General features: G+C 49.1%; 1 protein-coding gene across 1 annotated transcript in view; it reads right to left on the bottom strand.

The window, feature by feature from the left end:
- LOC119435216 (E3 ubiquitin-protein ligase DTX4-like) overlaps nt 1-26520 on the bottom strand; it is a 62276-nt gene that overhangs the window by 7625 nt on the left and 28131 nt on the right. Inside the window, exons 11-12 of the mRNA XM_049659747.1 lie at nt 21439-21690; nt 18567-18806 (exon numbers count right to left, since the gene is read on the bottom strand). Of these exons, the coding sequence (XP_049515704.1) occupies nt 18597-18806; nt 21439-21690 (462 nt within the window). The 3' untranslated portion in view covers nt 18567-18596. The remainder of the gene's footprint in view (nt 1-18566; nt 18807-21438; nt 21691-26520) is intronic.

The following is a 26520-nucleotide window of genomic DNA, read 5'->3' as shown; positions in this document are numbered from 1 at the left end:
ACCGGAACTATTGCCATTATTCAACGCTTAGATGAGTTTGAAGACCGATCCCGGTGCGAAAACCTATTCTGTTATGAGCTGGATTGGATGACAAACCATCCGAGTAGTGGGCTGAGTCAGAGGTAATCTTGCGCAATCTATTGACGTCAATTCTTGAACTTTAGCTCACGGATGAAGCTATTTCTCGTGCTCACAGGTTAGGGAAACATCTGCCAAATAAACGCTGCTACATTATTGCCCGGTTTTTTAGTTTTAAGGTGAAGGATTCAATTTTCACGGCTAGATCGAAACTTAAGGCAGCCGGCATCAGTGTTACGGAGGATTATTGCATTTCCACTCGTTTATCTCGGAATAATCTGTCGGGATTTGGGAAGGCTAAAAGTACGCACTACTCCATTATATACAATAAGCTTTATAAGAACAATAAATGTTATAGGTACATGTCGTCCACGGATAGTGTTTGCGAAGTTGATGTTTGTGTGGTTCCATCATTTCGCAACCGTGAAAGCACCTCCCATGGTCATAGTTCCTCTCCGTCATAGCAATCACGAAAACGCATTCCTTCTTGCAGAATTTCACTTCTTTTTTCGAACATACGTGGCGTTGTCAACAAGCGTGATGATATATCATCATTTACTGACACGTGTAAAGCTGATGTCATCATACTAACGGAAAACTCATTATCTTTAAAAATATGCAACGCTGAAATATTTGAATGTGAAAAGGATTTTAATTGTTACCAATGTGACCGCAGTGATAGAGCAGGAGGTGGCGTTTTAATCACTGTGTTTGATATTTTTCACTCCTTTCACATTCGTATCGCTAGCAGTTAAGAATTATTGTGCACATGTATTAGTATCAGTCACCGTGAAATGATCTTTTCTGCCTGTTACCGCTCACCAACCACACATTTATCTTTTTGTTCTCAGCTTTATGACGTATTGAATAGCATTTTACTCAGGTACCTCACTCACTGATATTTTTAATGGGTGACTTTAATTTACCTAAAATAATGTGGTATGGCATGTATCCAATACACTCTGTTACTTCTGGTTTAGGAGAGGATTTTGTGAATCTATATGACTTTAACTTTGCACAACTAATAAGTGAGCCAGCCCGAACGACATCTACAAGTGCCCACATACTTGACCTCGTCCTCACTAATTTCCCCGGTGTTGTTACCTCCCTCAACATGTTGCGTGGCCTAAGTGAACAGTGTTTCATAAACGTTATGCTAGAGGGCAACATCAAGCGAGTTCCAAAGAAACGAAAATATATACGGGATTGTTGTAAAGCTGATTTCATTTAGATTAACGAGGAATTATCACATTTCATTGATGACTATAGCTGCCTAATTTTTCTGAACGAACCATTGAGTATAATTGGTCTTGGTTTAAAAATAAAGTGAACTACCTGATTAATAAATTTGTGCCATTGAGTATTATTCCTTGCGAACATCATTCGGCATAGTTCAATACTTCCTCAAAACGCCTTCTTAATAAAAAAAGTGCATGTTTCGCAAAGCTAAGCGATCAACAACTCCGAGTTGTGGAATAAGTACCACCTCGCATTTTTGGCATTTAAGACATGTGAAGCGAAGGATTTTTTTTTCGATAAAACTCTCCCATCATTACTTATAGAAAATCCTAAAAAGTTTTGGAACATAAATGATGGTTCTAAGGACAGTACAATCTCGTTAAACAATGACGCTGTCTTTATTCCACTTTCTCAATACTGTTTCATGTTAAACGAAATGTTCGTCATATCTTTTTCGCAAGTGTCAGCTGTTTCCCAAGTGTCTTCTGCATATTGTAGAATGGATTACCCACCGATGGATCCTGTGCTTACAGATTATTTTCGTGTGTTGCACTTAATGAAAAACTTGAAATTGTCTTCGTCATGCGAAATGGACGGTATCAACTCAAAATGTTTGAAAAAAAATTGCCCGCCACTCCACCCTGTGAAGGTGGTTGGAAAGCGAAGCTTTTTACGCCACCCTCACGGTGACTGCGGCGCACTTGATATTTCACACACTACAACGTAACTTTACCCACGGCCTTTATTATTATTTACTTCACAACAACGTTCACTACTGCTTTATGATCGGTGTGATATACACTCAAATTTTCAGTTTTCATTGTAGTTACATTCTTTGCCAAGGTTAAATCAATGCACGTTCTGCGAATGCACGTTCTGCCGTCTTTACTTTCCGTGGGCTACCCATAGTGGGGTAGTCTAGAAAATCAACCGAAGCAGTTACTAGGCTGGAAGGGTTTCGAATGACGTCAACCCTCTTTCAAGCAGCTGCATAAGCTTTGCAACAGCTGCAATCTAATCTTACGGACCGCGCCGAGCCTGTTTCCGTTGTTTGCCCGCAGCCCTTATCATCCATCATGTTGGCTCACACTTTGAAGCTTGTTTTGTGTTTTTCTTGCGAAAACGAGTGCTTAGTTGTACGCTGAATGCCTGAATTCAAGTAAGCTATACTGCTATACCTGCAATCGTTAGCGGTTCATCGGGATCGTTTTTTTATTACAATGACGGACACGACAGAACCCTTGGCTGGTAGAGGTACAAAGCTTCGCTTTAAAACACTGCAATGTACTCCTCTATTATATTCACAGAACTTTTTTCCCAGTCTATCGCTTCTACCCAGTTACCTGGCGATTGGAAGGTGGGCAAGGTGGTACCGCTTTTCAAGTCTGGTGACATCAATTCACCATATAATTACAGACCTATATCATTAACTAGCATTCCTTGCAAACTATTAGAACATATTGACAGGTATACATGTTTATCTTTCCCCGGTGGCCTCTTTCCACGGGCTAACAAATGTTAAACGTTATCGCTCGGTGCAGGACGCGCCTGTATCAGAAGTTTCTAGAATGTTATCGATGCTTCTTTCTGTTGCCTGTTTTCACCGACGCTTATGTTATCTGTTTGTATCACCGACGCGAATTGTCTAGAACTTTCTGGAAGACACTGCGGGTACCAGGGATTAATATGGAACATTCGATGACTCATGTATAAAAGCCGGCGCGTTTCACCGCAGATGAGATTTTCGACGATCGCCGACTGTGTTCGCCGCTATCGTTGTGCTTTGAGTGTAGCTTGCTTTTGTGGGCACAGGTTCACCCAATAAAGAATCAGTTTCCTCATACACAGTTTTACGACTGTTTTCTTCAGCGTCACTATTACATGACATCTGGTGGAGGTGCTTTTGTGTCCATGCAGCGGACGCCCCCGAAAAGCCGTGATCCAAGCCCGAACCCCAAAGAGAGTACCAACGTTGTCGCGGAGCCATCGAGCTAGGCTCAGGCTACAAAACCAACCCCCGGAGTACGGACTTCTTCCCCGAGAAGACCAGGAAGTGCACGGCCACGACGACCGCACCAACCATGACAGCCTCAGTGCCGCCTACACTGATCGTGTTACAGCACCCCCGAGAGCCACCAACGTTCCGCGGATCAACATTTGAGGATCCGGAAAGCTGGCTGGAGACGTAAGAAAGGGTTGCTGTATTTAACAACTGGAACAGCGACGACAAGCTGCGCCATGTCTTCTTCTCTTTGGAAGATGCTGCCAGGACGTGGTTCGAGAATCGGGAGTCGACCTTGACAACATGGGACCTGTTCCGCCACGGCTTCCTGCAGACCTTTACAAGCGTTGTGCGCAAGGAAAGGGCCGTAGTTCTCCTAGAAGCCCGGTTACAGCTGCCCCAACGAGAACATCATGATTTTCACGGAGGAGAGGACTCGCCTGTTCAAGCATGCCGACCCCGACATGCCAGAAGAGAAAAAAGTCTTGTCGAGATGCGTGAAAGTGCATCAGCTGCCTCGTTGTCGGTGCCTTTGACGTGCCGGATATCCGTTGTGAACTCCGATATATAAGCCAGTTGACGAATTTCACGTGCGACGTACTTGGAAGAGTTTGTACGGAAGACATACACGAGAGGCTTATGATCCGTGAGAACATAAATGGCTGGCCCTCCAAGAAGTGTCGGAAGTGCTGGATGGTGGTGTAGATGGCGAGCAGCTCGCGGCCAAAAACGCTGTAGCGAGTCTCGGCAGATTGGAGCTTTCGAGAGAAAAAACCCAGTGGGCCCCACTCGGAGTTGATTTTCTGCTGGAGAACAGCGCCGATGGCCACACTGGAAGCATCCACCATGATGCGGGTTGGTACGTTAGTTCTCGGGTGGATGAGAATTACCGCATCGGCGACGGCTTGTTTAGCAGCCCTGAAAGCAGCTTCAGCTTCGGGAGACCAGGAAATTGCGGATGAGGAGCCCTTGGTCGTGCGAAGAAGGTCAGTCAGGGGCTGTAGAAGCTCAGCGCAGTGCGGAATAAAACGTCGCGAGAAATTCACTAGGCCGAGGAACTCACGCAGCTGGGTGTAGGTAGTGGGTGCTGGGAAGTCTTTCACGGCCTGGACGTGAGAGGGCAAAGGACGAATTCCCAGTGCCGAGATGTGGTGTCCCAGGAACTCGAGCTCGGAAGACCCAAATACGCATTTCTGGGGGTTTACAACCAGGCCAAATTGTTGAAGGCGTTGAAAGAGTTCCCGGAGGTGACGCTCGTGATCTAGTGGATTTCGATCGCGACGAGGATGTCGTCGATGTAGGCAAATACAGCCGGGAGGCCACGCGTTACCTCGGCGATGAATCGCTGGAACGTTTGAGCTGCGTTGCGTAACCCAAAGGGCATGCGCACATACTCAAACAGGCCGAAGGGTGTAGTAATGGCTGTCTTCGGGATATCGGCAGGCTCAACGGGGATTTGGTGATAGGCCTTGACAAGGTCCACTTTACTAAAGATATTGCATCCTTCCAAATGGCCTGTGAAATCTTGGATGTGTGGAAGGGGATAGCTATCGTGGACCGTGTGAGCGTTGAGCGCCCGGTAGTCACCGCACGGATGCCAGTCACCCGGTTCTTTCTTGGGCACCAGATGCAGTGGGGAGGCCCAACTGCTGGAGGAAGGGCGAATAATACCTAGCTGGAGCATGTGCTCGAATTCCCGTTTAGCAATGGCCAGACGCTCACCGAAGAGGCGGCGTGGACGAGCTGCGACGGGTGGACCACGCGTGACAATATGGTGGGTGACGCTGTGCTTGGGTGGCTGATTTAAATTGCAGGGCCTCGTCACTTCAGGGAAATCTTCGAGGATTCGAGCGTACGGGCATGAAGGGATCAGCATGCGGATGCCAGTGGGAGCGACAGCCGACAGAACGCCAGCGATGGAGAGGCGCGTCTTGCTGTCAATCAGGCGATGGCGGCGCATGCTGACGTCGAGGTCGAAATGGGTCAGGAAGTCGGAGCCGAGGATAGGCTGATGAACGTCGGCCACGATGAAGACCCACCGGAACGTGCGCCGCAGGCCAAGGTCGAGAGTGAGGGACCGCAGACCATACGTGGCGATGGAGGTAGAGTTTGCCGCGCGGAGCGTAGGTCCAGGTGACTTAGAAACGCGGTCACGCTTGGAGGACGGCAGTACACTGACCTCGGCACCCGTGTCTACAAGGAACCGCAGGCCGGAAATGCGATCCGTGACTATGAAAAGGCGGCCGGGTTGTAAGGCGAGGTCACATGCCGCCGTCAGTGATCTCGCGGTGTGTTTCCCGACCATTCACATGGGGTCTTGCACCGACGGGCGCGGTGCTGGAAAGTGCGATGGTACCAGCAGATAGGCGAGCGTCGAGGACTGCGCGAGCGGCGACTGGTCGGGGAAGAGGGACGGCGGCTGGGACATGAGGTAGAGCCGCGCTGGTCATGGGAGGACGTCCGAAGGGCGTCGATGGAAACGGCGAGCTGGTCGATCCGAGACTCTAAGCGGGCTATGATTGAGGACTGTGGCGTTGAAGAGAGGGCGGCGACTGAAGGAGAAGTCGCGTCGTGGACTCGATCAGCGAGCTGGGCGAGGCGGTCGAGGGTCAAGTCCTCTGTAGCAGCCAAGACAAGGCGGGTGGACTGTGGTAAGCGCTGCAAGAAGAGCTCCCTCAACAGCGCACCGTTCGGGTCGACCTTGCTTGTGCCCAGGAGCTGTCGCATGCTGTTGAGCAGCTGGGAAGGGCGGCGATCTCCAAGGTCGGATGTGAGCAGGTGCTGGAGGCGCGCGCTCTCGGACGCCGTGGTGCGTTCTAAAATACTCTGCTTCAGTTGCTGGTACGGGGCATCACTCAAAGGTGCAGCGATAACGTCTGCCACTTCTTGAGCTACCTCAGGAGACAGGTTGCAAAGTAAGTGGCGAAACCGCAAAATCTCCGAGGTGATGTGTTGCAGATCGAAGATGGCTTCGACCTGGGCGAACCAAACCTGCGGGTTATTGCGGCAGAACGTGGGCAGGTGGAGCTGTAGAGCTGCGACGTCCCGTGGGCGCGAGGTAGCGTCAGGCGAGGGGTTGCCTGAGGGCGGGAGGTTGCTGGGGACGGTCATCTCTTAGGCCGGAGTCACCACTGTCGAGAACCGAGGGGTCGCAGCGGAGCGCCAGAACAAGGAGACCAGCTCGGCAGGCGTTTAGAACCGACTGGCGCGTGCCATGCTTGCGCCGTTAGCACGCGCCACCCAACTTTATTGTCGTCGTCATTCGCAGCCTGCCCCAAAGCGCTGGCCAAGAGCGCCGACCTAAGCGTCCCCGCTTAGCAGCGTCGGTGGACGCTACAGTCTGTTTCTTGATGAGGGGTGTCAAGCAAGCGCTCTTCGCGGGATTGATACGCAACCCGCACAAGACTGTTGCTGAATTTATTTCTGAGGCCACAACCATTGAGAAGACGCTCGACATGCGGATAAGGCAATATAACCGCCCAACGCTGGCCGCCAACAACATCGGCGTTCAAGCACTTGGCAGCGACGACCTGCGCGAGACCATCAGAGCGGCCGTTCGCGAGGAACTGCAGAAGTTCTTCCCCAAGTCGCAGCCTCAAGTAGCATATATCACCCACATCGTCAAAGAAGAAGTTCAGCGCTCATTTGGAGTTCCCAATGTGCAGCCGCAATCGCCGCAACCCCAACCAGAAGCGCTGACCTACGCCGCCGTCGCCGGTCGTCAAGACCCCCCTCCGCGCTCGCGCCAGGGCCCCGTAATGCCTCGTTCCGACGTCCACCACCGCCGCCGCCAGCACGACCGTTCGTCGTCTAGCGCAGCTACCCGAGAAAGACAGACATTTGGCGTGCCCCCGACCACCGCCCGCTCTGCTATCACTGCGGGGAAGCTGGTCAAGTCTACCGCCGATGCCCATACCGCGAGATGGGCCTACGAGGGTTCGCCGTCAAAGCGCCACGTCCACAGCTTGGCGAGCGGCCACGTGACATCACCGACCACCTCGCCGGAGCCCAGTGGCAACCATGATGACCCTCACCCTCGCCGTCACCAGGACGCTACCTGTCACCACAGCGCCGACCATACACTTCCCAGCCAGGGGCGGGTGCGTGAGCCCCGATCCGGGAAATTAAAAGCAGCAACCAATGGAGGTGCGGTTGCTGTACGACGCAATGCCAAAGACCCTCCGCCGCCATCGAAGATTATTCGCGAATCATAACAACGAGATATCAGCACGCCGCCTGGAAAGAGCCTTCACAACACTTCACCGCCGAAAGAAGACCTGCCCACGCGACGTAGCAGCAGCGGAGCAAGCCGACGCAGCTGTGATCCGACGCCATGACTTAACCGCAACGCGAGACGACGGTCTACCGATCTAGACATGCTAATCGATGGTCACAATGTCACCGCTCTCGTCGACACTGGAGCCGCCTATTCCGTCTTCAGTGGCCCGTTCGCCGCCAAGAAGAAGAAGGTGAAAACAGCCTGGCAAGGACCCGATATCCGGACAGCGAAAGGCCACCTAACAACGCCGGCTGGAATCTGCACAGCACGAGTCACGGTTAACAACCGCACTTACCCAGCGAGCTTCATAATCCTGCCGCAATGCTCCAGGGATATCATCCTAGGCATGGACTTTCTAAACCAACACGCTGCAGTCATCGACTTAAGGTCCAAGTCGATACCACCGGATACAAACATCAGTTACCATGCCTTAAACGTGCTTGAAGAACAAGTCACTGTTCCGCCTCGCTCCAGCGTAATGATTTCCGTCGGTACCAAAGTGCCTGCAGACATGGAGGGCATCGTCGAGGGCGATCATCACTTACTGCTCAACTGTGAAATTTGCATCGCTAGAGGCACAGCTCAGCTACGTGAAGGGAAAGCAAGAGTGATGCTCACGAACTTCAGCCACGAATACAAGCACATCAACAAAGGCACCATGGTCGCCTACATCGACGAAATAGTACAAGCCAGCAGTGCTTTCACCTTCACGGATTCCAGCGCACCTGCAACGACAACTGTAGTACCTGAACCAGCTTTTGACGTCAATCAGAACTTTCCCATGCATAAGAAAGACAGCTAAATGCCCCGCTCCTGCGATACAAAGACTGTTTCTCGTCGTCATCAAAAATTGGACAAACCCCTGTCACCAAGCACTGCATCATAACCGACGAATATGCCCGCCCACTCCGTCAGAGCCCGTACTGAGTCTCAGCGCGTGAACGCGAGGCCACATGGCAACAAGTCGACGAAATGCTACACGACGACATAAGCCAGTCGTCCAAGAGTCTGTGGGTGTCCCCCGTGGTGTTAGTGAAGAAGGATGGTACCCTACGTTTCTGCGTTGATTACCGTCACCTCAACAAAATCACGAAGAAGGATGTATACCCATTCCCAAGGCTTGACGACGCCTTGGATCGACTGTACAACGCAAAGTATTTTTCGTCGATGGACCTCAAAACTGGCTACTGGCAAATTGAAGTTGACGAGAGGGACCGGGAGGAGTCTGCCTTTATAACACCAGACGGACTGTTCGAGTTCAAGGTCATGCCGTTTGGTCTTTGCTCGGCGCCTGCCACTTTCCAACGCGTCATCGATACAGCACTGGCAGGCTTGAAGTGGCAGACTTGCCTCGTCTATTTGGACGACGTCGTTGTGTTTGCCTCAAGCTTCGAGGAACACCTCCGGCGCCTTGAAACAGTTCTTCAAGCAATCAAGACCTCCGGACTCACGTTGAAGCCAGAAAAGTTCCGCTTCACATACGAGGAGCTCTTGTTCTTGGGCGACGTCATAAACAAGTCTGGAATGTGCCCTGACCCACAGAAAACGGCGGCCATCACTGACTTTCCTCTGCCCGCCGACAAGAAGGCAGTGCGTAGATTTCTTGGACTGTGTGCCTATTACAGGCGCTTCGTCAAAGACTTCTCACGGATCAACGAGCCGCTGACGTACCTCACGAAGGCTGACGTCGAGTTCAAGTGGGAAACACCGCAAGTCGAAGCATTTGAAGAACTGAAGTGATGCCTGCAATCACTGCCAATACTTGCGCATTTCGACGAAAACGCCGATACCGAAGTCCACACCGACGCAAGCAGCGTAGGACTCGGCGCCGTGCTTGTGCAGAGGACTGACGAACTAGAAAGGGTTGTAAGTTGCACTACCCGGTCGCTATCGAAGGCGGAAGCAAATTATTCTACAACAGAAAAAGAGTGCCTCGCCATCATCTGGGCTACATCAAAGTTTCGCCCCTACCTCTATGGCAGGCCCTTCAAAGTTGTGAGCGACCACGACACCTTGTGTTGGCTAGCTAACTTCAAGGATCCTTCAGGTCGTCTCGCACGATGGAGTCTGAGACTTCAAGCATTCGACATCACCGCCGTTTACAAGTCCGGGCGAAAGCACTCAGACGCCAACTGCTTGTCTCGCGCCCCCGTCGAACTGCCGCCACAGGATGACAATACTGTCTTGGGACCCATCAGTGCTGACGAATTCGCTGAAAAACAGCGAGCCGACCCGGAACTAAGAAGCCTTGTAGACTACCTGGAAGGCAAGACCGTCATTGTGCCCAAGGTGTTCAGGCGAGGATTGGCGTCGTTTTTCTTGCAAAACGACATTCTTTTAAAGACAAACTTCTCGCCTCTTCGAGCCAACTACCTCCTCGTGGTACCCTCAGCATTGCGTCCAGAAGTTCTGCAAGCTCTCCATGACGACCCAACGGCTGGACACCTCAGTTTTTCCCGCACGCTCGCAAGGATACAAGAAAAATACTACTGGCCTCGCCTCTCTGCCGACGTCGCCCATTACGTAAGGACATGCCAAGACTGTATGTGACGGAAAACACCGCCGACAAGGCCAGCCGGACTTCTACAGCCGATCGAACCACCTCGCCGACCGTTCCAGCAGATCGGGATGGACTTATTGGGGCCTTTTCCGACGTCGACGTCCGGGGATAAAAGAAGCGTTGTAGTTACGGACTACCTCACCCACTACGCCGAAACAAAAGCCTTGCCCAAAGGCAGTGCCGCAGAGGTAGCCTGATTCTTCGTTGAGAACATCCTTCTGCGTCACGGTGCCCCAGAAGTCCTCATCACCGACAGAGGTACAGCCTTTACGGCAGAACTCAAGCCATCCTGCGATACAGCCAGACAAGCCATCGCCGGACCACCGCCTACCACCCGCAGACGAATGGCCTCACCGAGCGCCTAAATAGGACCATCACTGACATGCTGCCAATGTACGTTGACATCGAACACAAGACGTGGGATGCCATCCTTCTGTACGTCACCTTCGCATAAACACGGCCGTGCAAGAAACAACGCACATGGCGCTGTTCCACCTGGTCTACGGTAGGAACCCGGCAACGACGCTTGACGCCATGCTACCGGACGTCACCGACGAAGAAAATCTCGACGTTGCCACCTATTTTCAGCGTGCCGAAGAAGGTTGACAGCTCGCCTTCCTGCGCATCAAGAACCAGCAGAGGACCCACAGCCGACACTACAATCTTCGACGCCACTACGTCGAGTACCAGCCCGGCGACTGTGTTTGGGTCTGGACTCCGATACGCCGACGAGGACTTGGCGAGAAACTGTTACGTCGCTAACTCGGACAATATAAGATCATCCGACGTATTGGCGCACTGGACTATAAGGTCGTGCCAGACGGCATTTCGCAATCACAGCGGCGCCGCGCACGACCTGAAGTCATCCACGTGGTGCGTCTTAAGCCTTTCTATGCCCGCTGACAAACTTAGGTACTTTGTTATTTTCTTTTCTTTATTAGGTGTGGTTTTGTTTTCTCTTTCACATTTGTTTATAGCATTGGGACGATGCTTTTTAAGGGGAGGATATTGACACGTATACATGTTTATGTTTCACTGGTGGCCGCTTTCCACCGGCTAACAAACGTTAAATGTTATCGCTCGGCGCAGGAAGCGCCTGTATCGGAAGTTTCTAGAACGTTATCGATGCTTCTTTCCGTTGCCTGTTTTCACCAACGCTTATGTTATCTGATTTTATGACCGACGCGATTTGTCTAGAACTTTCTGGAAGGCACTGCGGGTGCCAGGGATTAATCTGAAACATTCGATGACTCATGTATAAAAGCTGGCGCGTTTCACCGCCGATGAGATTTTCGACGATCGCCGACTGCGTTCGCCACTATCGTTGTGCTTTGAGTGTAGCTTGCTTTTGTGGGCACAGGTTCGCCCAATAAAGAACCAGTTTCGTCATACAATTGTACGACTGTTTTCTTTAGCGTCACTACTACGTGACAATATTATTTACTCATGTTTAGGTCATTTCCTCGAGTCCAATGTATTCTTTACGACAAAACAGCATGGGTTTCGTAATTAATTTTCGTGTGAGACACAACTAATTTGCTTGACCAATGAACTTTTCGCTGAACTTGACAATCGGTGTTTTGTCGACTGTATATTCTTGGATTGTCATAAAGCATTTGACCTTGTCTCTCACTCTGTGCTTCGTTTAAAGCTAAAAAAATCCGATCCTAACATTTTTGCATGGATTGACAATTTTCTTTCCAATAGAATGCAATTTGTTACAGCTAACAATTTTGATTGCTCTTACTGTCCACTTATCTCCTGTATGCCGCCGGGTTCGGCCCATGACCCACTTTTATTTTTAGTCTACATTAACGACCTGGCTGATGTAGTTGAATCATCCATCAGGCTATATGCTGACGACTGCGTAATTTATTGCATAATATCTTGCACTGATCTTGTAGCAGTTCAATCTGACCTCGACGCTATAACTGGTGTAACGCATGGCAAATATATTTCAACGTTAAAAAGTGCAAAGTAATGAGAATCTCCCGAAAAGCTTCTACTTGTAACCCTCCTCTTTACCACATTGATGGCTCTGTACTAGACGAGGTTACCACGTATAAATATTTGTTACGGGCCGCCTCCTTGCATAAGGAAGAAGACGACGATCGCTGAGGGATGCTGCGCGTGTTCAGCCATCTTGGCAATCTCTGCGAACAGTCCCCATTTATAAATCTTGTCCCGCTTCTATCTATTTGACACCCCGTCGTCACACATTGGTGGAGGTGCGGAGTATTCTCGGCAGACGACGGAGCTCCGAAGCGGTCGGCGCTGCGGTGCGACCACCATGGCACACCAACCAGAATCTCCTTCTGCGCCGCAGACACCGATTGTAGCAGTCCAACCCCGAGACCCTGGAACGTTCAACGGGACCAATGGTATCGATGTTGAGGAATGGCTTACGCTATACGAACGGGTGAGCGATTCCAGCCACTGGGACCTGACAGTCATGCTAGCCAATGTGGTGTTTTATCTTAGTGGAACGGCGAAGTTGTGGTATGACAATCACGAGGTCGACTTTGGGAGCTGGGATACGTTCAAACAAAAGCTCCGTGACCTGTTCGGTAGGGCCTCCAGTCGAAAAATCGCTGCGAAGCAACAGTTGTCGACCCGCGCCCAGACGTCCACGGAATCGTACTTGTCGTACGTACAAGATGTACTGGCGCTGTGCCGTAAAGCTGGCAGTAACATGCCAGAGTCTGACAAGGTTGGCCACGTACTGAAAGGGATAGCGGACGACGCATTCAATTTGCTGATGTGCAGAAATTGAGCTACCATCGATGCCATGATCGAGGAGTCTCAGCGCTTCGAGCAGGCTAAGAGCCGCCGTATTGAACGACCATTCGCCCGGCTTCCCAACACCGCTGCAACGTCTTCGTGTGAAGAGCGACCGCAATCAAACCTTTCGCCGCATTCGGCCGAATTGACGAGGATTGTCCGCCGCGAAATCGAGGCAATGGCTCCCGCTAGCCTCTTTACCAGCTCTAACGTCGGCGACTCAAACGCACCAGCAGTTTCACTCGTTCAAGCCATCGTGCGAAATGAACTCGCGAATCTCGGGGTTCACGCTGCTTGCGCCGTTGTCAGCGCACCTACTTCCGGGGCCCCAACATCGTTCCCTCGGTATCCACGGTTCGCTCCACGATCTCGGAACCCTGCTGATTGGCGAACTGCAGACGATCGGCCTATCAGCTTTATCTGCCACTGTGTCGGGCACGTTGCTCGCTACTGTAACAACCGCTGGTCGTTCCCGCAACGTACTCCATCCTTTGGCCATGCTCACTGCCTTGATCGCAGCCCTTTTGAGACAGTATCTGCGGCACACCCTTACAATCCTGACGCTGCCACGACATGGTCCAGCCGCTCACCGTCACCTAGAGGTCACCAGTCACGTTCGCAATCGTACCGCCGTCCGTCCTCCCGCTCCCCGCCCCCTCGCCGCGCCCCGTCGCCGAGCAACCGTGGCTCCTTCACTCCGGAAAACTAAACGATGCAGCGCCCGGAGGTAACGCTGCATTGACGACTCTGCCCCAAAACCCTCTAGTTACTCTGCCGACTCGACGCTGTGTGTTGGACGTTGACGTTGATGGCGTGACGATTTCTGCACTTGTCGACACCGGGGTTCTATTTCTGTCATGAGCTCTGGTCTTCGCCGTCGCCTAAAGAAGGTGGTCACACCTGCTGTTTCCCACGTTGTAAGCGTGGCCGATGGAGGAACTCCCACCATCCTTGGCATGTGCACCGCCCGCATCACCATTGCCAGTCACCCACCTTCTGTTTTATTTGCCGTTCTTGAGCAATGTCCGTACGACGTTATACTTGGTCTAGAATTTCTCGCAACTCATTCTGCCCTAATTGACTGTGCAACTGGCCTCCTGCAGCTTGAACTACCTCTCCTAGCCGATGGCCAAGCCACGCCTTCAGCCCGCCTCTGCTCTCTCGATTATGTGCGCATGCCCCCGCAAGCCGCCATGTATATCGCCATGGTCTCGAACCCTCCCGTCACTGATGGCAATTACGTGCTATCCCCGGTAACAGATGTTCTCGCCAAGAACGTCGCCGTGCCTAACACCCTCGTGACTGTCACTGGCAACCGCATCACCATTCCTATTTTAAATTTCAGCGCCTCTCCTCAACTGATTCCTGCAGGCATGTCACTCGCCGCCATCACTGCTGCCGACGACTGAAATTTGCGCATTGGATCCCACCAGTCCGCCCTTCATTTGCACCACAAGCAGCTTGCCGCATGGTGTCTTCGTCGGAATGATCCCTGCTGACCTTCCTTCTGATCAAGCTACTGACCTTCGCCACCTTCTCGAGACTTACCACGACATTTTCGACTTCGACGATCGTTCTCTGAGCCAAACGTCTGTTGTCCAACATCGCATCGACACGGGGAACGCGAGCCCTATCCGCCGCCATCCCTATCGTGTCTCCCTCAGCGAACGTTGCGTGATCCAAGGCGAAGTTGACAAAATGCTCGTAAAAGGCATTATCGAACCTTCTTCCAGTCCGAGGGCGTCCCCTGTGGTACTAGTAAAAATGAAAGATGGCAGCTGGTGCCTTTGTGTTGACTACCGACACTTGAACAACATCACATGCAAGGACGTATACCCCCTTCCCCGAATCAATGACGCCTTAAACTGCCTCCATGGCGCCACATACTTTTCCTCCATCGACCTACGCTCCGGATGCTGGCAGATTACCGTGGATGCCATGGACCGCAAAAAGACTGCGTTTGTCACACCAGATGGACTTTACTAATTCAAGGTTATGCCTTTTGGATTGTGTAATGCCCCCGCGACCTTCGAGCGAATGATGGATTCTCGCCTTCGGGGCTATAAGTGGTCTACGTGTTTATGATATCTAGATGACGTGATTGTCTTTTCACCTACTTTTGAGGACCACCTAGCCCACCTGTCGGCCATTCTTGATGTGTTTCGCCGCGCTGGCCTACAACCTAACTCCTCCAAGTGTCGTTTCGCTCGGCGTCACATGACCGTTCTCGGTCACCTTGTTAGTGCTAGCGGTGTCCAACCTGACCCCGACAAGGTGCGTGCCGTCAGAGACTTTCCTGTTCCTCACTCAGTTAGCGATGTACGGAGCTTTATCGGCTTGTGTTACTACTTCCGCCGCTTTGTCAGGAATTTCGCCGACAATGCCCGGCCGCTTACTGACCTACTTAAGAAGGACATCTCTGTTTCCTGGGATCGTGCACAAGCTGCCGCATTCACCACCCTGGTCAGTTTACTGACTTCACCGCCCATTTTGGCGCATTATGACTCGTCGGCCCCTACAGAAGTTCACACCGACGCCAGTGGCCACGGCATAGGTGCAGTACTCACCCAATGCCAGAATGACCAGGACCGTGTCATTGCCTACGGCAGCCGCCTTCTCTCGTCGTCGGAGCGGAATTATTCGATAACGGAGTGCGAATGCCTCGCTTTGATCTGGGATGTAGCAAAATTCCACCCTTATTTGTACGGCCGAATGTTTTCCGTCGTCACCGACCACCATGCCCTTTGCTGGCTCTCGTCGCTGAAGGATCCTACAGGAAGGCTTGGTCTCTGGGCGTTACGACTACAGGAGTACACCTTTGACGTGCTCTACAAATCTGGCCGGATGCACCAAGATACTGGCTGTTTATCACGCTACCCTGTCGACCCTCCCGACACCGCCGAATGTGATACCGGTAACTTCGTCATGGCTATTGCAGATCTGGCCAACATACGCGCTGAACAGCAAAGTGACAACACGTTACGATCTATAATTGGCCGTCTCCATTCTCGTAAGCCCGACCCATCGCTTCATCTGTTTGAGCTTCACGACAATATTCTTTACCGTCGTAGTACCACTCCCGATGGCCCAGAGCTTCTGCTTGTTCTCCCCAAGCACCTTCGTGCTACGGTTCTCAAAGAACTCCACATTGCTCCGACCGCTGGCCATCTTGGCGTATCCCGCACATACGATCGCGTGCGGTGCTGGTTTTTCTGGCCTGGTCTGCACCGATCTGTTCGACGCTACGTTGCTGCGCGTGACCTTTGTCAGCGACGTAAACGGCCCTCGGGGTTGCCTGCACGCCTTCTGCATTCTATTGACATACGCCAGGAGCCCTTCTACCACATCGGTCTTGACCTCCTCGGTCCATTTCCTACGTCTCGTTCAGGGAACAAGTGGATCGCAGTTGCGACCGACTACGCTACACGTTTTGCCATCACGCGAGCTCTGCCGACTGGTTGCGCCACTGACGTCGCCGATTTCCTCCTTCATGATGTCATCCTTCGTCATGTTGCCCCTCGGCAACTGCTCACAGACAGAGGCCACTACTTCTTGTCGAAAGTTGTCGATGACCTCCTTCGTTCCTGTTCTGTGGAGCACAAGCTCAGTACTGCGTACCACCCGCAGACCAACGGGCTCACCGAAAGGCTGAACCGCACCTTAACCGATATGCTGTCGATGTACGTGTCCGACGATCATCGGGACTGGGACAGCGCTTTGCCATACGTCACGTTCGCGTACAACTCCTCCCGTCATGACACGACTGGTTTTTCGACATTTTACCTGCTGTATGGACACCACCCTGCATTGCCTTTTGACACGCTACTACCTTCTGTTGTACAACATACGACAGAGTATGCCCGCGATGCTGCCGCGCGAGCCCATCTGGCACGTCAGATCGCTCATGACCGACTCTCCGACTCACAATTATGCCAAAAGGACCGTTATGACCGCAGCCACCGGCACCTCTGCTTTTCTCCAATATCTCTTGTGCTTCTCTGGACTCCTTCTCGTCGCGTCGGTCTCCCCAAAAAACTTTTTGTGCAATACACCGGATCTTACAAGGTTTTACGGCAACTTAGTGATGTGAACTATGAGATCACCCCACTGAACAGTTCTTCACCATCTACCCTGCGATCTCGTGACGTCGTGCACGCATCCCGACTGAAGCCGTACTTTTCCGTCGCTTCCTCATGTAATTAGTCTGCGTCGAGATGGCGCTCAGCCCGCCGGGGCGGTTAGATGTTACGGGCCGCTTCCTTGCATCAAGGAAGAAGACGACGATCGCTGGGGGATGCTGCGCATGTTCAGCCATCTTGGCAATCTCTGCCAACAGTCCGTTTATAAATCTTGTCCCACTTCTAGCTATTTGACACCCCGTCACAATATTTAAGTGTTCACCTGACTGCTAACCTTTCTTGGCAAACCCATGTTAACTACGTTGTTAACAATGCTAATCACACGTTAGGTTTCTTACACCACAACTTTTCAAGGGCATCATCTTCTCTTAAATTAACATTATAAAAAAAGCTTGTAAGGTCTAAGCTTGAATATGCATGTGCTTTGTGGGATCCCAGTAAACTATTTCTTAATATCCAATTAGAATCAGTACAAAGTCATAGTGCACATTGCATTCTGTCAAATTATTTCCACTTTTCAAGTGTATCATCGAAGAAACAAATTTTAAAGCGTCTTAGCCTTTCTCTGCCAAGAAAAGTGTTTCGTTTATCGTTATTTTATAAGATTTTTATAATCCACATCTGAAGAATTAACTTCTTAATGGGCCATCTTATTTGCCTTGTTGTACTAATCACCGTTATAAAGTAGAAATCCCTTTTTGCGATACTAACTTATTTTCTGATTTATTCTTGCCAAAGACATCGAAGGAATGGAACCACCTCCGTCATCACCATTCCAAGTGTTTCTACATTTAAATCCGCTGTCGACAATTCTTACTGTGCATACTAGCCGCCAACAATCACAACAATTACGTATTTTTTCCCACTCCCTTGTGTAACGCCTTCGGGCATTGAAGGTAACGAAATAAATAAATAAATAGAAGCGGGTTGACGTAGTAGGCATTTGTTTGTTATTTTTTTTACACCCACGATAATTCGACATTCGGTTAATACAAATTCGGGCATTCTTTTTCGGTCCCATGAAATCAGCATTAACGAGGTTTTGCAGTACACAAAGTAAAGTCGGCACTAATTCGAAAACCTCTTGTGATGAAAGGTATTAGTCTCCCCGGGCGATATGCTCTGAAAACTCATTGTTTCTCATCATATCTTGGTTGCAATGCTGTCTTGTCTCGGCTCATGACGATTGCACCCAGCTTTCACCACGTGCTTTCCACGTCGCCATCAAAATAGCCTGTCCATCACCACCATTGGCGGCAAACATGTTGCATGCTACGCAAGCATCTTTACTTGGGGGAAGGGGGGTTTCTTGGCACTTGAAGCTTAGCAGGGTTCCCTGGGACCAACATGCTTGAGAACCCCTGATCTAGTTGATTAGGTTACTTACTGAAAACAGCGTAAAATAGGCATACGAGCAAGAGAACGATATGAGTAACTTGTCTTTTGCACTGTTTTCAATAGAGAACAGGTAGGACGAGATGAACTTACATGATACGAATCTGTGCATTCAGATGCTTTCTAGCCAGTGACCCCGTGCGCTCGAAGCTCGGCAAGGAGGTTGTCCAGATAAGAAGGGTCTGGAAAACCATCCCCTGTGTCATTGGACCCACACTCAGTCTTAAGGTGAATCACATTCCATGTCACTGTGTCTTGTTCTCCAGTGGTGGTCGACTGGCCAATGGTGAATATGAGCCTCCGCTCCCAGGCTTCCACCAGAAGCTTCAGTGCCTGCCAAAAGCCCCACCATCATACGGTTTGAGACTCAGCTTGCTGATGCACAATGCTTCACATGGGCTGGCCTGATTAAGTGGTAGCAAGCAATAGGTGGGACACACTGTGATGCTTCTAAATTTAGCAAGTCATCTGTCAGTACTGAATTTATTGGCATATGTGAAATCTTCTTTACCTTCTTTATTCTACTATTCCTAGTATGCAAGATAAGCGTAACCCCTTCCGTCACCAATTCTGTCTGTTGAAATCTCAGTTTTAACAGTCCTAGCAACTTTAGCACCATCAAAGACATGTAGCAGCAGAACATATCTGGAAGCTAGAATTATTAAATAAGCTTTCTTTTGTGTCCACAAATATTAACAGCACAAGTGAGTTTTGAAAAAATACTTGAGGTGTGGAAACCATCTTGATTAGTAAATCATGTGATTTGTCCTTGATAAACAGCAAGCCGCTTCAGAAATTTGCCTTGTGCAAATCATCATTGTTAAAAGCAGCGTAAGTAGAGAACCCTTTACATGGTGACAAACTAGCTTTGAAGTAAACACACAGGCTAACTGTAACTGTAACACTTTTCACTAAACCGCTTGGAGCGTATTACTAAACTTTGCAGCACAAGTGCAACCAGAAGTGTCTTGAGATGTGTACTATTGTACACAAGATGCTGTAGATAAAGCAGGGGTACGATAAATTATTAACTACTGCCAGAGCACTCATACAGCACGCACAAAAAGCACCCAAAAAGATCACGAAGCTTTAACCCTCTTAAAGGAGTGTTGCATACAGGCAACACATCAGATTTTTTTTTTTGCAGAGCTTTGTTCGTGTACAGTTGCCTTCAGTTAATTTGACTCTGGCGGGACCAACGAAATTGACCAGAATATCCGGCAGGCTGAATTAAATAACATGCAGAAAAAAAAACGGCATAATACACCGCTGATTATTTTCCCATATTTGCCCTATTCTAATGTGCCCCCGAATAAAACGCATGCCCAGTTTCTACATGTTCAAAGCCGAAAACGAACTTAGAAATTCCGTTGAAGCTTCTAAACAATGTACAAATCTAAGGTGCATCCGTTTTTTTAGCAAGTAGAATGGCGAAGGGTCTATATGTGTTGAACAATGGTGGCTGGCTTCCTGAAGCCAGTGCCGCCATAATACATTCATGTTATGCGGTAAAGCATACAAATGTGGTGAAGGTGGTTTTGGTTTTGCATTTGATTGCAGCACACATGCAATTTTCCACCCCATCTTTCTGAAAATAAAAATTAAAATAAAAAGCAAAAGAGAGTCCACACATTAGAATCGGGTAAGTAGTGTAATCAGACACTGTGAGCTACGTTTATTGCCTGAAACTCCTACTAGGGCAGGCAGAAAATAGGTGTTTTCAACGGGACGTTGGCATATGTTCAACGCATTCACTGTCCCCTAGGGTTCGCCGAGGCAGACATTGTCACTAAAGGGGCAGCTATTGGGGTCACCATAGGGGTAAGGCACGTGCGTGCTGACTGATTAAGATCGACTTCTCCAGCAAAGGCCAATTTTAGAATCGAAATAACGAAACCTTGGGCCAATAGAAATGCATGGGCGCCGGCCAGGACCTTTGGTCAGGGTAAAGAAAAAACCCAACGATTGAATTAACCAGAGTAGAATTAATGGAAGTGTACAGTATAGAGTTTCCTACCAAATGTCCTCGGCCAACAGTGAATGACAGGCAGCAAGTGCTATTTGTTACGTTAGAGCAGAAACAAACGACTAGAAATAAGTTTGGCACATGACTTGCCTTTTCTGAAAGCACGGTCAGAGGAGAAAGACCTATGCAAGATTCCCGGCTGCAATGGTATCACACAGCCAATGCAGAGCACATGCAATGCAAACTTCTGTTTCACATCTGACAAGAACTGTCTGTACAAGCTTCACATGCAGCCATAGGTGGCTTGGGGTGAAGCTCCCTTCCAGTGTTCTACCTGGTTTTGCCCTCCTAATTTCTGAAAAAGCTTCTGCAAAATATTTTTTAATTACATTGAACATCCTTATTCATGTATTCTACACATTTTGAATAAAAATAAACATTTACTTTGGGTGTTTTTATGTCTCACACTTAAAGGGTAAAAGGAATAAACCTTTCTCTCCATATGTATTGTATAAGTGCCATGACTGACCAACTCGGTGAAGTTGGTTCACCAAGCTAAGCAGAGTTATCACTGCTCTGCCATGCTCAGCATTCCCACACTAAGTGCCAGTGCTTATCCACCAATGAGGAATAACACTGAATGCTATCATAATGACACGACTTGACAGCCCCTCATGCAACAAAGGACGCAAATAAAGGTACGCACACAAAGCTGCATGCATCCTTTCTCCTGTGCCCTTAATCTTTTTTTTTATTCAAGTCAACATGTTCAACCCAAAAGCCTAAGCTCTAAAGCTATCATAATGGCACACTACTGAATCTGACAAGGAGGGCTGTTGTGACCATTGTTATGTGTGTGGAGCTTCCTGCTTCGAGCATGGCTCGCTAGGCCGACAGTTTGGTCACACGAATCTCCAAGACAGCAGCATGTGTCGCATGCACAAGGCTGTGAAATTTGGCCCACACCGCCTGCTTTCCTGTGTACATGACACATCTCACCTGTCGGCCTTGATCATTGTTGGGCAGGTATCCATGCCTAGGGAATCCTCTCGCAGTGTACGGCGTGCCAGGCCGTGGGTGCTCAGGCCCTTGAACTCCAGAAGGGATGTGGTATGTGATCTGAATGGTGTCACAGCCCTCATAGCCAGGGAGTGTGAAAGGCAGCACTTGGAAGTTCATGATGCCTGATGGCTGGTTGCCCTGTTTCACTCCATATATGGCCTTGCACACAGGACACTGCAGGTAGCTTGCCTGCAATGCAAACACACAATGTGAATTGCGTGTTTCCTTGTGCAATGTGAATAGCACAGCGTTGTTCTATTGAATTAGCATGAAACAAAACAAGACAATTGAACAAAAAATAAACACTGAAGAGAGTAGATGACAAAGTACAAGTTATCCATAAATTGATTCCTAAAGAAATGCACTAAGTGAGAGCTAGTGACATGTACGAGGTCTGTTAGAAAAGTATCTGACTTTATTTTTTTTTGCGAACACCTGATGGATACGAAACAAGCGCACCTGCATCAGCCGACCTTGAACCTTTGTGCGCATGCTCGAATTTTTTCCCGCCTGCCGATAGCGTCAGTCGCAGGGACGCAGCGTTCAGTGAGGTAGTGCGCAGTGTTCTTGTCGGTTTTTTCATTGCAAGGAAAATGTCGGAGCGACTGAAGCAGCGCTACTGCATCAAATTTTGCCGCAGCCGTGGCCTAGTGGTAGAACGCCCGCCTCGGCTGCGGGAGGCTATGGGTTCGATTCCCACCGCCGCCGGGCACCCACTGGTTCAAATGGGCACAAGCATCCCCCGCTTGTGCCCATTTCCACTGGGCGACAGCCAAGTGGAAACCATTCAGAAAAGTCAGGCGGCTTTCGGTGACGATGCTATAAACAGCACACAGATTAAGGACTGCTAAAACCGGTTTAAAGACGGCCGCATATCAGTGGAAAGCAAGCCATGCTCCGGTGGGTCATCAACCTGCCGATATGACCAGGTCATTGCTGAAGTGAACGCTGTGGTGATGGGGGGACTGTCGTGTGACTATCCAAGAAATTGCGGAAGAGGTGGGCATCAGCACTTTTTCTGCCCATTCCATTATGGCCTTTTGGCCGTGAAGAGGTCAAAAGGAAATTGGTGCATCCATCACGACAATGCTGCTGCACATTCCTCGCACTTGATTCAGACTTTTTTGGCAGACAACCAGACTCCTGTAGTTCAACAGGCTCCTTACTCTCCTGATATGGCCCCCTGTGACTTTTGGCTGTTCCCAAAATCAAGAGGCCATTGAAAGGAGCGTGATTTCAGACAAGAGAGGACATTATGGCTGCAACGACAGCTGAGCTAAACTCCATTCCGAAAGAGGGCTTTCTCGGAGTGCTTCCAACAATGGCAGCACCTCTGGGAGAAGTGTGTGGAGTCCCAAGGAGACTACTTTGAGGGTGATTAGGTTTCCAACACTCCACTTATGCGAGTTTTTTTCTTCGACCAAAGGTCGGATACTTTTCTAAGAGACCTCGTATACAGCAAGTTGAGCCAGAAACATATGCTAGTTGAGCCATCAACCACCTTAATTTATGCCTACAGAATTCAAGTATGCATCAAGTAGTGTTCCAGTGGATACCAAAATGACTTCTTCAGAACACCTGAGTTCTGCAGGGCTCAGTTTGGCAGCTTCTCAGCTAGGACTTGCATAGCTGAGTAGTTGAAGTGGTACCCTGCAGGCCCAGTAACAGTCATTTTAGAGCATAACGCTGTGCTAAAACATTCTAAGGACACTAGATCAATGATCCCCACTATAAGGAAAAAATGGCACATTTGTCACTGCATCAGAGAGAGCAAGAATAACAATACAGGCGCGAGTGATTCCAACAATTTCCACTATGTGATGTAACTCTTGAGCACACATGCCATTTTCTTAAAGGCACAATAAATATGACAAACAAAGCAGCCAACGACTAAGGTATATGCGAAATGTGATGTTTTAGCAGGGATCAATTTTACTTATACAGCCAACTTTCGTTAACCCTTTTAGTGTCGAGTTTCTTTCGAAGCTGACAGATTCCCATATCGAGCTTTTTTTCTCAGATATGTATTATAAAATGAACACAAAGGTTTATTTACGGTTATGCAGAAATTTAAAAATGTCACGGATAATTGCAAATGCACTCTTTGTATGCTCCTCGCATTCTATTTGAATAAAGGAATAAAACGTGCAGCAGACTCAAAAACACCACTGTTCGCAGTACTTTTTCATGGCGTCAGGATCACAATCTGACACAGTTGAAGTTGCCTGTTCTTCAGATGACAAGCTGTCATCTTCTGAGTTAGAACTTGACTTGTATTCAGAGTCGGAAGAGCCAATGCTCCAGTCAACAGTTGAAGGTCTCGTGCCGAGCAGCCATCTCAAAGCAATCATGCGGCCATGCTCACGGAAGGAGTGCTTTTGTTTATTTGAACTTGACCAGATAAAGCAACGAGAGCAAGAGATGAAACAGAGCAACACATGAAAGAGATATGACATGGGGCAGACACATCGTGAAGAAAGCACACCGATGAAAGGAGCACCCTCAACGCTGGAAACAAGGCGTGCTGTAGAGAATACAATGGGAGAGAGAGACATACACACAAACACAAAATTCTATAAACATACCACAGATGGCAGAAATCTGCAAGACTGGTGGCCTTGTGCTACGGTGCAAATATTTGAATGAAGAATCACCACTTTAGTGGTGTACAAAGTCTGGGAGCTAGAGCTGCCCCTCAAATCTGAGGACGTGCCTGCTCCTTGTGATGCAACCACACTCAGGACGGGGCATGTTCCACGGCCAGTAACAAAAACCCAGACTGAGTTAACCGAGAGTGAGGAGAAAATATGCTTCTAGAAATATTAAAGAGATGGCAGAACACTTGGGGCTGGCGTAATTCATGTTGCTGCACACATCTGTGTAGGGAATGTAGGGGTACGTCAGTGACATGGAAGGGCAGAAATGTGGAAACACACCGGTATGCCAGTGACACCGAAAGTATATAATTCGACCCTGACGGGAGTGACAATATCAGTCGAATTAAACAAGAGGCAGAATGACACCAATACGCGCCGCTGATTTATTTGGTGGAATTCGCTCCCACTCAAGCACACCTCCAAATCAAATGCACACCCGCTATTTATGGGCTCAAAGTATAAAACTAACATGAAAATTCCATTAAAGCTCTTAAACAAATAAGGACTCGTATGTGCACCGCATCTTTTTGCTAGAAAAACGTAGCAAGCCTCTGACTCTGGCAATAAAAAGACAAAACGAGTGAGCTCTACCTTCACAGAATGTAAAGAAACCCAGGAAGTCAAAATTAATCTGGAGCCCTCCACTACGGCGTGCCTCATAATCAGAACAGGTTTTGGCACGTAAAACCCCAGAAAGAAAATTTATTTACTAAATGTCCATTGTCATCAGTCCCACGCAGCACTTTCTTGCTGACTATGAAGAACCGTAACATGGCCTTCGTACAGTTCATAGCAAGTTTGATATTCTGCATTTATTAAATGACTCCGCACCAACCACAACCGAGATGGTGCCCCTCACCAAAGCACTCCGCAGTTCTGCGACACTAAGCAATTCACTGGAATGCCAAGAACATGCGACGTGATTTATTGCCGCTACTTTAACATGTAAAATAACTTCTTTTTTGAATACGCTTTCGCAATCGAGCTGAAACCAGCCTGTTGTCATCGTCATGCTCTGGAAGACCTAGGAGCGTATTCTGTAACGCTTAGGTTTTTGAACAATTTGCTTTGTGAGCAGCGACTGGTCGTCGCCTGGGTGACGCTATCGCCTCAATGCGCGCACGCGTATTATGATGAGGTCACCTACATGTCAATCATGCGGAAACCGAATTCGCGTCTGCTATAAGGCGAAATGGCACGAAGTGCTTCAGTGACATTCAAAGGCGCCGTTTGCCATGTGCAGAGCCTGTGCGTGCTGTGTGCACAGGCGAGATTGGTGTTCCTAGTAAAATGACGGCGATGGTGATCCCTGTGGCGTCTGTGTTAGTGCTTTTAGCGAGCATCTGTGAGACGACGACCGTGACATCGAAAAGACACGTTTGAAATGGCAGACCAAGAATTCAGGAGGCAATTATTTATTTACCAAGAAGCATTCCTAATTTTCTATATTTTCCCTTGGTTTGTGACATTCACTTCCAGAAAAAGAAAGAAAAAAAAAAGCTGCACGCCGATTGGCCTCTGTCCTTTCTCACATTCTAATTATGTCAACGAACCGCTCAAACATGACGCCACAGCCAAATTGAATTCTTCGAAAACCGAAGTGTTACAGAATACAACCCTGAGCCGCTATTCTGGACATTCCGCCATTTTCTTCGAGGCGTGACATAGGCGTGACGCTTACAAAATGGGGCCGATGGCCCCGTTTTGCTTTCGTAACGTGACGTAAATTTGATGTTTCGCCTAAGAAACTGTAATGTAGGCATTGAACCTAGCGTGGTTGATAAATCAAAACAGTTTTCCTCCCCAGTAAAAATAAAGCAGCTAGCTCAAAGCGTATGATTATTCCATCAAAATCGCTTCTCGCTTCCGTCGTCTGCATGCGTGCAGGCTGTCGTCTGCTTCATTAGATAGGATGTGTGTCCTCGGGGAATGGAATGAGTCATCGTATATTGGCGCCCACGCGCTTGCTTCCTACCTTGACAATATACGCGACCTGCCAGTGATGATCAGCGCACGCTCTAGGCCGCGTTATCACTATCTCGTGAACCGCAAGTGACTAAGCCCGATTCGTCTGGCTGAGAAGCAGCCGAATATCATCGATAGCGTTGCGCGCACCACAGATATCTGCTTGAGCGGCACAAGCGCCGGCACTGCCATCTCTTGTGCACTTCGCTGCTTACTAGCACCGCGAGAGGAAACTGCAAGGCGCCGTCTTGCGTACATTTCTTTTTATAAATTAAAAAGTCACCATTGTCATAGCCTTTGATGACGCGAAAAGTCATTAATATTGCTTACAATACAAACGCAATAGTGAAAAGTGCAAAATGTCGCAGAAGGTTTGCTAGTTTCAACCAATATTATT

This window comes from Dermacentor silvarum, unplaced genomic scaffold (assembly GCF_013339745.2).
Source record: "Dermacentor silvarum isolate Dsil-2018 unplaced genomic scaffold, BIME_Dsil_1.4 Seq536, whole genome shotgun sequence".
NCBI classification, from domain to species: Eukaryota; Metazoa; Arthropoda; class Arachnida; order Ixodida; family Ixodidae; genus Dermacentor; species Dermacentor silvarum.
Note: the sequence above shows the minus strand (reverse complement) of the source record. Positions and strands in the feature narration are given on the sequence as shown.